We start from the raw sequence: 13948 nt of genomic DNA on the forward strand, positions 1-13948 counted from the left end.
CCATGTTGTTATGGAGAATTTTTACACAACCTCGTTGTTGGGAAGAGGCACCAGACATGGCAGGAAAGACCTGGGTTTGAGTCCTGGCTCTGCCACTTGCCAGGTGGCTGCAGGTCCCAGGTGTGGTGAAGGTCCCAGGTGTGGTAGATAGGAGCAGTTTTGTGATTAATAGCTAGCATTGGGTGTGTTTACTACTCTGTTCCTGTGCTATCTCAGTAAAACCTCTCAAGAGCCCTTTGACATAAGGCCATTAGCAAATTCTTGTTCTCATGCTTGTTCTCAGTCTTACTCCATAGATAAGGAAGCAAATTCTGGTTGAATGGTTAAAAGGCTTTGGTTGGAGTCAGGTAGAACTGGTTTGAAAGCCTTCATTTCTATCACTCACTGTGTGATCTTAAGTCATTTAACTTCCCTTGAGGCTTTGTTACTTCATCTGTAATACGGGGATAATTATAAAGCAGGACCTAACATTCGTTCAACATTTATTAAATGCTTGGACTGTCCAAAGTACATGACATGAATTCACTCAGATTTTCACAAAAACTCTATGTGGTAAGTAAAATCATTATCTACACTTTATAGAGGAAACTGGGAGGTTAAATAACTTGTCCAAGTTTACACAGATGGGTGATACGGAGCCACAGTTGGAACCCAGGGCATTATTGTGAGGGTTAAATAATCTATTATGCTGGCCTATGTAGAAGTAAATATGTGACAGGAGGACCACAAAGGATGGGAGGGGATGTAAATGGAATTATACTGTGGTAAGTTTCTTATATTATGAAGTGGTATAACAGTTTCTTATACATGAAGTGGTATAATAGTGGTAGACTTGATAAATTAAGAATGCATATTGTAACCACTAAAGATAAATTACAGAAGTATGTCATACCGTTATTTTACCATGACATTATAAAGAGCTAATGAAGGAAATATAATGAAATAATAAAATACTTATTTAATCCAAAAGAAAGCAGGAAAGGAAGAACAAAGGAACAAAAAATAAACAGAACAAATAGAAAACAAATAGCAAGGTGGTAGATTTAATCCTAACTATATCAGTAATTACTAAATTGGACTAAATACTAAAAAGGCAGAGATCATCAAACTAGGTAAAAAAGCAACACCCAACTATATGCTGCTTTAAAGAGACATACTTTAAATATAAAGACACAGATAAATTGAACATGTTGAAAGTGAAAAGGATAAGAAAGCTAGTGTGGTTAATATCAAAGGAGACTTCAAGGATTACCAGAAAGGATTACAAAAAAGAAAGAGAGAAATTTTATAATGATAAAAGGCTCAATTCATCAGGAACACATAACAGTTCTAAATGAGTCTGCATTTAATAATAGAGCTTCAAAATACATGAAATCAAAAATTGACAGAATTAAAGGGAGAAATAGACAAATCCACAATTATAGTTTGACATTCCTCTTTGTAATCTCTGTAATCTTTGTAACTGATAGAAAATGCAGAGAAAAAAATCAGTAAGGATATGGAAGATTTGAATAACATTATCAACCAACTTGATCTAATTGACATTTATCCAGCACTACATATAATAACTATAAAACACACATTCTCTCAAGTGCAAATGGAACAAGATAGGCCGTATATTGGGCCACAAAACAAGTCTCAATAAATTTCAAAGAATAATCTAGTGCAAGTTATTATTAAAATGAGGGTGAGGATTAGCTATTTGTCTCATAACCTATGGTTCTATGAATTCTACTGAGACATAACAAATTTTCTAGCACCTTCTTCCCGGTCTAGCAAAATTATTTGTTTATTAGGTTTTCAGAGGTCTTACTAAGATTAAGACCCACTTCTTAAGTCCCCTAAAGAATCGAATTATTTAAATAGAAACTGCAAAGAAAGATAAGAGCTTGAATTTCGTCTCCCTTCTCTTGGGTTCTGAAGTTCTCTATTCTCAGAAAAAGCAATTTTCCACCTGAAACTTGTCACCATAGGATTTGGACTCCACCATATCTGTTGCTTACAATTTTCTAAAATAATATCAGTTGCCACTGAGGACAATGAAATTCTGCAAAAGAGAATCTGTTGATCAGGGATCCTCTCTGTAGAGCTCTTGTTACTCAGCTCATTTCTAGAGTGAACAGAAACACTGATGACCACCCCTAAAAAGATGCTTTGTGTGTGTATTGGGTACAAATGTCTCAAGAAGCAGTCCTTAGATAAGAAGGCTTTGAAAATATTTACAATATAGTAGGAGTTCCTAAACTGGGTTCTATTGGCCTGACTGGGAGAGTTTGCCTGAAAATGTGCTGATGGCATTTTCCTGGAGAAAGAGCTCATCATAGCTTTCATCAGGTTCTCAAGGAATAGGAGCCTTACCCTCTAGAATGCTAAAAGAACAGTGTATCATTTCTTTTTTAAGTTGCTGAAAGCATTTTCATACCTTATCTTTACAAAGGACTCAACACTGCATTTCTATTTTTCATCTGTAATATACAATTGTGCCCCCAAAACATCATGTGATCATTGGTTTTGCTCAACTCTTTTTCAGGATCCATTTATTTATACCTTGCAGAATAAAACTTTGGAGACACCTGCTGGGGAAAATGTTGGCTTAGAAAATTGACTTGTTTTTTCCATTCATTTCAAACACATAACAAGCCTGTACTACTCTGAGAATCTGCTGGGTGCTATGAAGACTGCCATTGGGACTAAGAACCCTAGTCCAATGGAACCTAATCTGCGAACATAGGGCTCCAACATGGCGGTTGAGAGCGTGTGCATGAAGTCATTTGGGCCTAAATCTGGACCCAGCCCAGCCCATTTCTCACTAGCAATTGGACCTTAGAAAAAAAATCATGAAATGTCTTTGATCCTCGGTTTAGATTCTTCATCTGTGAAATGGAGCTAAGCAGGTAACTACTATCATATGTGATTTTTAGATTCATTTGAAAAATTTTTATATTATTTTTTGGCCTTATGTGTGGATCGATCTGGACCCTCCCTCCTTCCTCTCTAACTTTGCCTCTTGGCCCCCAGACTCATTTTGCTCCAGCCCCACTGGCTTTCTTGTTTGTGCCTTGAATAAACCAAACTCATTTCCACCTAAGGCTCTTGGCATCTGTTGTTTCTTCTGACTAGAGGTGCTTCGCTGCATTTCTCCTTTTCTTTTGCTCACTCTTTCTTATCCTTGGATTTCAGCTCACACACATTCCCTTAGAATTTTTGTGACCATTCACCATGGCTGTATACACTTACTATGACCTTTCTCTTATTGTTTTCTCAGTACTTATTGTTAATAACACTTGTCTAGTTTGCTTTTTTAAAAAAATCATTTTTCCTCACTAGAACTTGTTCAGGGCTGTGGTCCCTAGACTCAGGACAGTGTCCAGCAAAGAGCTCATTTATATATATTTGTTGACTAAATGAACCAAACAAAATAAAGTGGCAAGACAAGGGCGTAGACTGGTGATGGTACAGATTAAAAACTCATCAGCATTAGCGATTTGGTTTTATACACTTGTTACTTAAACATCTACATTTCAGAAGAGGGGATGTGTGTTTACATTTGCATAATAAAACTCAGTCAAAAAAGTAATTGGTGTAGAACAATAGTCCCATATCAAAGGTGAGCTCAGATTCCAACTATGCAAAACAGAAAATCTCTCTCCCCACCCAAAACGTTTACAAAAAATTCTTAGGTGGTTTTCCCCCTGGCTAAATGTGACATCTATTAAAATGACAGAAGGTTACAGTTACTTAAGGGTGTTGCCGACCTGCGCTTCAGAGGGGAAAGTTATTTCCACCTGGACTATACCTAAATGTTAGATTGGCCTCTGATGGACAGGTAAGATAAAATGGGCAAATGGGCAGATGGATGGGCTGGGAAGGAAGCATTATAGGTGGAGGAAGTCCCCTATAATTTCCATCAGAGCCACCAAAAACCATCCCAGATAAACCTTCAAGCTAAATAAGAGAACTGGACCTGGTCTATAAATGCAGCAGCTTCAAGCATGTACAATCAGATCACTACCCAGAAGCTTCTCCTGTTTTGGAGTTGTTACTGGATCCAGGTAAGGAGGGAAGACCATAGCATGGATTCATTTCCTCCTCTTAAATGCATGGTGGTAAATAAGGTTAAGGCTGGAATGAGGAGCGTCGAATGCCAGGGCAAGGGTCTGCGCCTTTAAGATCTCTAAATAGGGCGATCAGTGAATGACATTTTAAGTAAAGTGGTTTGAGAGGAAAGAGACCAGAGTGAAGGCTGTTAATAGTTCAGGCGAGAAAAGCAACGTAGGCTCCAGAATCAGGGGAGAAACAATAGGAGTAATAAAAAAAGAAAGATGGACAAGGGTTGTACAGGTCAGAGGTGCCCAGTGGGGCTGTGTAGGCCGGAGGAGCCACAAATTATGCTGGGTGGCAGGCGGGTTTCATGGTATTTGTTCTAATGCTTTTGGCCCATAGGATACAACTATTCTGTGCCTCTTCAAAATAATAGCCTCTGGTGTCCACTGGCCATATCATGAAATAGAAATAATGAAGGCACTGTATCTTTTAAAAAAATCCCCTTTTGTAGCACTTCCTTAAAAACAGCTACTTAATGAAACTCTGCCAGTGAGCTCTTGACAGTTCTGTCTTATTTCTGATATTAATGAAACAACTTGGTAAAGGGCTGAAGTGTCTTCCTGGTAAGTGTTTAGTTTATGCTTTTCAAAATTCTTTGTAATAAGTGTTAATTTTCTTCTTTGGCCTAATGAGTGTTTCTCATTGACTGCCTGTTCCAATACTAGAAATATTAAGCAATTGAAGTGATCAATAATGTTTTCAAGCTTTTTTCTTCCCTTTGGGTTTGCTACTTTTAAGAGTCATGATAGTTTTGTGGGATATTTTAGTCAAAGAGAGTAGTCTCATTTAAGTATTTAATTCAAAGTACAACAGTCACCGGAGTATGTATTTGCTTCGGTGCTTATGAGCTGAGGCATAATTAATTGAAAGTTATTGACATGGCCTTTAAAAAACATATGTACTGATAATATTCATTAGGGACTATAGCCCAAAATGTGATTTATGGATTTTCTTCTTCTTTTTTTAAAAGTTTTTGCTAAATTCTTCAATACCTCCCACATTGAGAAGCTGTATTTTTTTCAGCTTTATTGAGATATAATTGACATATAACATTGTGTAAGTTTAAGGTGCACAACATGATGATTTGACATACATATACACTGGGAAAGGATTACCACAGTAAAATTAGTTAACACATTCAGCACCTCCCATAGTTACCTTTTTTTATGGTTTTTCTTCTCATATTCTCTTAAATGACAGTGATTTCAAAGAGCAGAATGGAATTTTGATGTTTGACATATTGTATTGCTGCGTTATGGATATGTATAATAATAGCATTAGATTATATCATATTATGCAGTGTTAAATATTATAGAGTAAACTCATTGTGTTTGCAGGATAAATGCTAAAAACTTGTATGAACGGCTTTGCTTCGTGTGCTAAATGAAATGATAAGCAATGTGGACCCACCACCCGCTCTTTCTTGTTATGTGGATTTGTTTGTTTTGTGTAGTTCTATAGAACATAAAGTTTGAAAACATTTAATGTGGGTCAGTATGATAATTTTTTATTTAAAACAAAATCTACATTACTTACAGAGGTAAGAATGTAGATAATGTAAAATTATAGACCAGGGTTCTTAACCTAGGATTTTAGGAAGTCCACGGACGGTTTTCATAGAGTCCATTTTATTTGTAATGTAAATTCACATTTCATGAGAGAAAAAGCATGTCTTTCACCAGATTCTCAGAAGTCCATATGACACCAGAAACTTAAAAAAAAAAAAAAAATCACTGTTATAAATGGAGAGCCATGCTAAGGTAAAAAAGATTTTGATTTCCAGAACTTTTTAATACTTTAATATTTAAAAGAATTTTAAAATACTTAAACATACTCGAATTATTTCTATATTTTCATATCAATATAAATAGTTTGCATAATTAGCTCTAGCTATTTTATTTTTTTAATCTCTTTTTATTGAAGTATAGTTAATTTACAATGTTGTGTTAGTTTCAAGTGTATAGCAAAGTTATTCAGTTATACATATGTAGCTATTTAACATTTAAGAAGTTTTGTAGGACTTCCCTGGTGGCACAGTGGTTAAGAATCCGCCTGCCAATGCAGGGGACACGGGTTTGAGCCCTGGTCTGGGAAGATCCCACATGCCGTAGAGCAACTAAGCCCGTGTACCACAACTACTGAGCCTGCGCTCTAGAGCCCGCGAGCCACAACTACGGAAGCCTGTGCTCCTAGAGCCCGTGCTCTGCAACAAGAGAAGCCACTGCAATGAGAAGCCCGTGCACCACAACGAAGAGTAACCCCTGTTCGCTGCAGCTAGAGAAAGCCCACGCACAGCAACAAAGACCCAAAGCAACCAAAATAAATAAATAAATTAATTAATTAATTAAAAAAAAATTTTGTAATGACAGAAAAGCAAAAATAAAATTTTGTAGGAAATTTTTGTAGAAAGAAAATTTGTACTCATCAAAGAGAATTCAGACGGTAATTTTGGTTTATATAAGGTATATTCAGAAAATATTTTAAGTAAAGTCTTTTAATTCAGAGCAAATTAAATAGAAACACTATTTAATTTTGTTTTTTAAATATTAATCTTTTTCAGAATTGTCAATTTATTAATGAAGCATGGTAAGTTGGCATTTAAAAATCTTTACTCTTCCTCAATTTTGAAAATAAAATATATGGGCTAGATTAATAAGGGTATGAAATGGTTTGCAAAACAGTTCAATTTTAGTTCTTGGAGGCATGCTTTTGAAATTAAGAGCATTTCATTTTTAAATAATGATTCAGATTCTGTTTGATTAAAGATATTTCCTTGATCCCTTTTTCCAAATCAGTCTCCTGCTATATAACTCCTTGCTAAAAATTTATAAAACGTTGAATACTATACTATAGAATGAGGTTGCTCTCTAAATACTATGTTACAGAGCAATGGATCTCAGCCAGGGTTGATGTTGTTCCCCAGGGTATATTTGGCTATGTCTGAGACATTTTTTGTTTGTCACAACTGTGGGAGTGCTACTGGCATCTAGTGGGTAGAGACCAGGGATGCCGTTTAGCACCCTGCAATGCACAGGGCAACCCCCCTGCAACAGAGTCTTCTGTCAATCTAAAATGTCAGTAGTGCTGTGGTTGAGAAGCCCTCCTTTATATCAGGAAAATTAAGTTCTACTGGTAATTTCCTAACTCCAGAGTTCTGCAATTGTTCTAACAGGCTTGTGTTGAACAAGACAAGCTGGGTCAAGCATTTGAAGATGCTTTTGAAGTACTGAGGCAACATTCAACTGGTGATCTTCAGTACTCCTCAGGTAAAGATGTCAGTCCCCTTCCGCTGGTAGTTTGTATTTGTTTATCCCATACTGCTAAATTGTCCCTCTCTGCTTTCCTCTCCCCTTCTGTAGCCCCAAGTTTGTTTTTGTTTTGTTTTGTTTCAATTTATTTATTTTATTTATTTATATTTTTTGGCTGCGTTGGGTCTTCGTTGCTGCGCGCGGGCTTTCTCTAGTTGCGGCGAGCAGGGGCTACTCTTGGTTGCGGTGCACAAGCTTCTCATTGCGGTGGCTTCTCTTCTTGTGGAGCACGGGCTCTAGGCGCACAGGCTTCAGTAGTTGTGGCACACAGGCTCGTTAGTTGTGGCTCACAGGCTCTAGAGCACAGGCTCAGTAGTTGTGGCACACGGGCTTAGTTGCTCTGAGGCATGTGGGATCTTCCCAGACCAGGGCTCGAACCCATGTCCCCTGCATTGGCAGGCAGATTCTTAACCACTGTGCCACCAGGGAAGTGCCCCCAAGTTTGTTATCTATATCTGAGAGTCTGTTTCTGTTTGTATTATTTTTTAGATTCCACATATAAGTGATACCATACAGCACTTGTCTTTGTCTGACTTATTTCGCTAAGCATAACATTCTCTCAGTACATCCATGTTGCCACAAATTGCAGACTTTCATTCTTTTTTTTATATATAGCTGAGTAATATTCCATTGTATATATATATATATATATATATATACCACATCCTCTTTATCCATTTGTCTGTTGATTGGGCACTTGGGTTGCTTCCATGTCTTGGCTACTGTAAATAGTGCTACTATGAACATTGGGATGCATGTATCTTTTTGAATTAGTTTTCATTTTCTTCAGGTATATTGAATATACCTGAATTCCTGAGTGGAATTGCTGGATCATATGGTAGTTGTTTCTTTGAGGACCCTTCATACTGTTTTCCATAGTGGCTGCACCGATTTACATTCCCAATAATAGCGTACAAGGGTTCCCTTTTCTCCACATCCTCTCCAGAATTTATTATTTGTAGACTTTTTGATGATAGCCATTTTGACCTGTGTGAGGTGATATCTCATTGTTGTTTTGATTTGCATTTCTCTAATAATTAGTAATGTTGAGAATCTTTTCATGTGCTTATTAGCCATCTGTATGTCTTCTTTGAAGAAATGTCTATTCAGGTCTTCTGCCCATTTTTTGATCGGGTTGTTTATTTTTTTTGATATTGAGTTGTATGAGCTCTTTATGTATTTTGGATATTAACCCCTGTGAGTCACATCATTTGCAAATATTTTCTCCCATTGTGTAGGTTGTCTTTGTTTTGTCAATGGTTTCCTTTGCTGTGCAAAAGCTTTTAAGTTTAATTAGGTCCCATTTGTTTATTTTTGCTTTTATTTCTTTTGCATTAGGAGACAGATCTGCCTATGTTCTTTATCCTAAATAAATTTAACATCTCAATATAAAAATGCCAAGAGCAATCACATATATAAGCATATAAACATGCATAAGCATCACACACACACACAAATGTAAACTTTGACTTTGTCAGTTTCTTCCTCTGTTTTTAAATTAGATTACAAAAATTACCTGGCTTTCATCAACCACTGTTCTCATGTCAGAGGAAATTCCAACAGCTATGGTGTGCTGCCCACAGAGGAACCGGTCTACAATTGGAGAACAGTAATAGTAAGTACTTTTACCAGGGGACCAGCATCCCTCAGTAACAGGCAAATTTCCTATTTGTCCCAGCTTTCCCCTTGGTGAATTTGACGGTCAGTGTGGGGGACCATCAGTGCTGTCAAGAAGGAAACTGTGCTTTATCATTGTTCTTCATCTGACTTCAGATGGGTTTGAATGATTTCTATAGAGGAGGTATTTTAGGGTTCTCACATCAATGCTTCTCCTCAGTCCATCCGGAAAACTGCAGGAAAGTTACAGATCCCCTGAAACGTTCCCTGCACTGGCTTTACCCACAATCTTGTATTAACCTGCTCTATTTCCCCTCCCAAGCTCAGAGCTAGCTATGTGTATTGGACCAATTCATTTCTATTTTAGTAGCCTTCTGCAAATGGGAGTGTCCCCACCATCTACCTCTCCTTCCATGTGTTCTTTCACATTGTTTACTTTCTTTCTTTCTTCTTCCTCTTATTTTTATTTATTTATTTATCTATTTATTTATTTTGGCCATGTTGCGGCATGTGGGATCTTAGTTCCCCGACCAGGGATGGAACCCATGCCCCCCCTGCAGTGGACGCGCTGAGTTCTAACCACTTGACTGCCAGGGAATTCCCTGCATTGTTTCCTTGATGTGTCCCTTTTATCAAGCAGTCTTAATGTGGTAGAGTATAAATATAAAAAAAAAAAGGTTTTTTTTTCAGTTATTACCTTCAACCATACTATGTCAAATGTCCTTTTTCTGTCCCTGTAAATTATACTGTCAGGGCCTCTCCAACAAGACATTTCTTTAAAGAGGGAGTTTTGGTTCTACCTTAACCTCTCTCGCCTCCCCTTAGGGTTGCCAGGTAAAATATAGGATGCCGAATATTTTTATCTGCTGGATCTGGGTACCCTATTTCCACTTCAGCTTCCGTCCCCAACATACACTGCACAGCCTCTTGTGGTGGGGGCTCCTTGTCTGCTGGGCAAGTCCACCCGCTTCCACCACCGTGTCTAGTTAACCCATGGAGGCCCGCGTCTCCTTGCCATATGTAATGGTAGGAACTCAGGCTGCTTCTTCCTGCCTCTCTTGGCTCTGCCCTCCCTCAGCTGCCATCTTTCTCCTCTTATCTTCTCTTGCCAGATGGGCATCCAGTTCAGGAATGGAAGCCCATCTTCCCTTTTTGCTGGCGCCTCCATTTCTACTAATGATTCTTTTGGATCTTTCTTGCTGGGCATTTTTAGGGGAAAGGAGGGAAGCAACCCACTCTCCTTCCTCATAGGGAGGGGAAGATACAGAACTCCTCACAAAGCCTCAGATTACCCCCTGTCCCTTGGCCCTCTCCATTTATGGGTTTGATGCTAGCTCTGCCCTGGGAGACAGCAGTTGAAGGTAGTGATTTTCAGAATTTGAGAGATGCTGAACACTCTTTTTGCCCTCAGCTTTTGACTTTGGCCACCAGTTGGGGGGCCACACGGGAAGTCCCACTTAACATCCTGATACATTATTTATATAGAACAGTGCTGCGGACCTCTATTTTGAAGGAAATATTCATCAGTCTCTGCAGAACATCCCTGAAAACCAGCTGGTGCAACCTACTCTTCTCCAGCAAAAGGGAGGAAAAGGTATGTGGATCCATTACCCCTTGCATAGGTAAAAGAGTCAGATCTTCATCAAAGCAGCTTTAAGGGAATTTCATATCTGAGTTTGGAATTGATTTGCAAAATATTCGCTTCTCACAATTGAGAGTAATTTAACTCTGACAGACAAACTACTCCAAGCTGTTTATCTTGGGTGAGCTTTCCTATAGCTTCATAGAGATGTTGTAAAGGTGCAAAGTGTCACTTCACTCAAATAAATCTGTATTCAAGAATAAGGTGTAAGATATGGAGAACAAACTAGTGGTTACCATTGCGGGGAGGGGCAGTATAGGAGTAGGGGATTAAGAGGTATTATGTATAAAATAAGCTACAAGGATATATTCTACAACACAGAGAATATAGTCATTATTTTAGAATAGCTTTAAATGGCATATAACCTTTAAAAATTGTGAATCATTATATTGTAAACCTGTAACTTATATAATATTGTACATCAACTATACTTCAATAAAAAAGGAATAAGATGTATAAATTTTAGGTATAGAAGGGGGAACTTTTCCGTAAATTATTTTAGCAATCTTATTTCAACTGTGAAGCCCTCAGGATAGAAATCATCTCTATTAAGTTTTCCACAAAAAACAAGTTCCATAATAACTTTATTTCATAAATTTGAAATCCTGATTTCATAAATGAAGATGATATCATCTAACAGGTAGGCAAAAGTGTTAAAGCAGGATAATAGCCTCTGTTGGCTAAGATGTGGGCCACACACATTCACGTGCATTATTAAAGAGAGTATAAATTTTTACAAAGTTTTGTAAGGCAATTTAGCAATACCTACCAAAATTTTAAATGTTCATATCTTTTGACTCTTAGTGACTATATAACTCACTTAGTGGTTGAGTGTGAACTCTGGGTTGATTATGTGAGCCTGGCCAAATCACTTACTTAACCTTCTGTACCACAGTCTCCTTATTCAAAAACAAACAAACAAATAATAATAATTGTACAGACATTGTAAGATTGCTATAAAAATTAAGTGAGAAAATCCACGTAAAGCATTATGCTCATAGTCTGGCACTATGGATATTTCCCAAAATACCTTAGATGCATGTGTGTGCACATATTATGTATTAGGATGTTCCTTGCAATGTTGTTTGTGATAGTAAATTACCTACGATATACAAAGATGTATAAGATGCATCCCAATTTTATAGTGTAATTTAAAAAACGATACCTTATCATAGCTACTTAAAATTTTTTTTTTTTTTAATTTTTATTTTATTTTTTATTTTTTAATTGAGGTATAGTTGATTTATAATATTAGTTCCAGGTTTACAACATAGTGAGTCAAAATTTTTATAGCTTGTACTGCATTTTTATTATAAAATGTTGGCTATATTTCCTGTGCTGCATAGTATATCCTTGTAACTTATTTCTTTTATACATAGTAGTTTGTACCCCAATGTTGCTCCTTAATTTTCTACCCCAATTTTGCTCCTCCCTCCTTCCCTCTCCCCACTGGTAACCACTAGTTTGTTCTCTATATCTGTGAGTCTGTTTCTATTCTGTTACATTCATTTGTTAATTTAAAATTTTTTTTTCGTTTATTTTTTAGATTCCACATATAAGTGATAACACAGTATTTGTCTTTCTCTGTCTGACATATTTCACTTAGCATAATACCTTCTAGGCCCATCCACTTTGTTGTAAGTGGCAAGATTTTATTCTTTTTTTTAATGGATAATATTCCATTGTATCTATATATACATCTTCTTTATCCATTCATCTGTTTATGGACACTTAGGTTACATCCATATCTTGGCTATTATAAATAATGCTGCTATGAACATTGGAAAGCATGTAACTTTTCAAATTAGTGTTTTCATTTTCTTTGGATATATACCCAAGAGTGGAATTGCTGGGTCATATGGTAGTTCATTTTAGGTTTTTTTGGCCGTGCCATGCGGCACATGGGATCTTAGCTCCCCAACAAGGGATTGAACCCAAGCCCCCTGCATTGGGAGCGCGGAGTCTTAACCACTGGACCGCCAGGGAAGTCCCTGGTAGCTCTATTTTTAGTTTTTTGAGGAATCTCCCCACTGTTTTCCACAGTGGCTCTACCACTTTATATTCCTACCAACAGTGTATAAGGGCTCCTTTTTCTCCACATCCTTGCCAACATTTGTTATTTGTGATTTTTTTTTTTTTAATTATAGCCATTCTGACAGGTGTGAGGTGATATCTCATTGTGGTTTTGATTTGCATTTCTGAATCTTTAGCGATGTTGAGCATAAACATCGCACAGATTTGCACGTGCCTGTTGGCCATCTGTACGTCTTTGGGAAAATGTCTATTCAGGTCTTCTGCCAATTTTTTAACTGGGTTGTTTGTTTTTTGATATTGAGTTGCATGAGCTATTTACATATTTTTTGATATTAACCATTTATTGGTCATATCATTTGCAAATATTTTCTCCCATTCAGTAGGTTGCCCTTTTGTTTTGTTGATGGTTTCCTTTGCTGTGCAAAAGCTTTTAAGTTTAATTAGGTCCCGTTTGTTTATTTATTTATTTTTTTTCATAAATTTATTTATTTTATTTATATATCTTTGGCTGTATTGGGTCTCCGTTGCTGCGCGCGGGCTTTTTCTAGTTGTGGCGAGAGGGGGCTTCTCTTCGTTGCGGTGCGCGGGCTTCTCATTGCGGTGGCTTCTCTCGTTGTGGAGCACGGGCTCTAGGCACACGAGCTTCAGTAGTTGTGGCACGCGGGCTCAGTAGTTGTGGCTCGTGGGCTCTAGAGCGCAGTCTCAGGAGTTGTGGCGCACGGGCTTAGTTGCTCCGCGGCATGTGGGATCTTCCCGGACCAGGGCTTGAACCCGTGTCCCCTGCATTGGCAGGCGGATTCTTAACCACTGCGCCACCAGGGAAGCCCCCGTTTGTTTATTTTTGCTCTTGTTTCCTTTGCCTTAGGAGACAGATCAAAAAATATATTGCTACAATTTTTGTCAAAGAGTTCTGCCTAGTGCTTTGTTTCCTTCTAGGAGTTTTACGGTTTCTGGTCTTACATTTAGGTCTTTAGTCCATTTTGAGTTTATTTTTGTGTGGAAAAATCTCCTAATTTCATTCTTTTACATGTAGCTGTCCATACTTAAAATTATTTTAAATGAATATTTTTTGAGATAACTAGTTTTGTTCTTATAAAACAGTATACTGTATCCTAGAATTATAAAAGTCTAACTATGCAGTAATATTCTAATCCAGCAAGGAATAATGTATAAAATCACATAAGTAAAGTAAATCTACTGAATATTACTATTGAATATTAAATAATGGTAGTAATTTAATATG

At 37.3% G+C, this 13948-nt stretch overlaps 1 protein-coding gene across 3 annotated transcripts in view; it reads left to right on the forward strand.

The window, feature by feature from the left end:
* Positions 1-3: 3 nt before the first annotated feature.
* SPIC (Spi-C transcription factor) overlaps positions 4-13948 on the forward strand; it is a 28784-nt gene continuing 14839 nt past the window's right edge. Inside the window, exons 1-5 of one of the 3 annotated variants that reach the window (XM_082350322.1) lie at positions 4-4667; positions 6665-6690; positions 7277-7370; positions 8915-9027; positions 10515-10623. In XM_082350322.1, coding sequence (XP_082206448.1) covers positions 6688-6690; positions 7277-7370; positions 8915-9027; positions 10515-10623 — 319 coding nt within the window. In that variant the 5' untranslated portion in view covers positions 4-4667; positions 6665-6687. Of the gene's footprint in view, positions 6691-7276; positions 7371-8914; positions 9028-10514; positions 10624-13948 lie in introns of all 3 variants that reach the window. The other 2 variants (XM_082350323.1, XM_082350321.1) reach the window with 2 other exon arrangements.

This window comes from Balaenoptera borealis (genome assembly GCF_965194805.1).
Source record: "Balaenoptera borealis genome assembly, chromosome: 13".
Taxonomy (NCBI): Eukaryota; Metazoa; Chordata; class Mammalia; order Artiodactyla; family Balaenopteridae; genus Balaenoptera; species Balaenoptera borealis.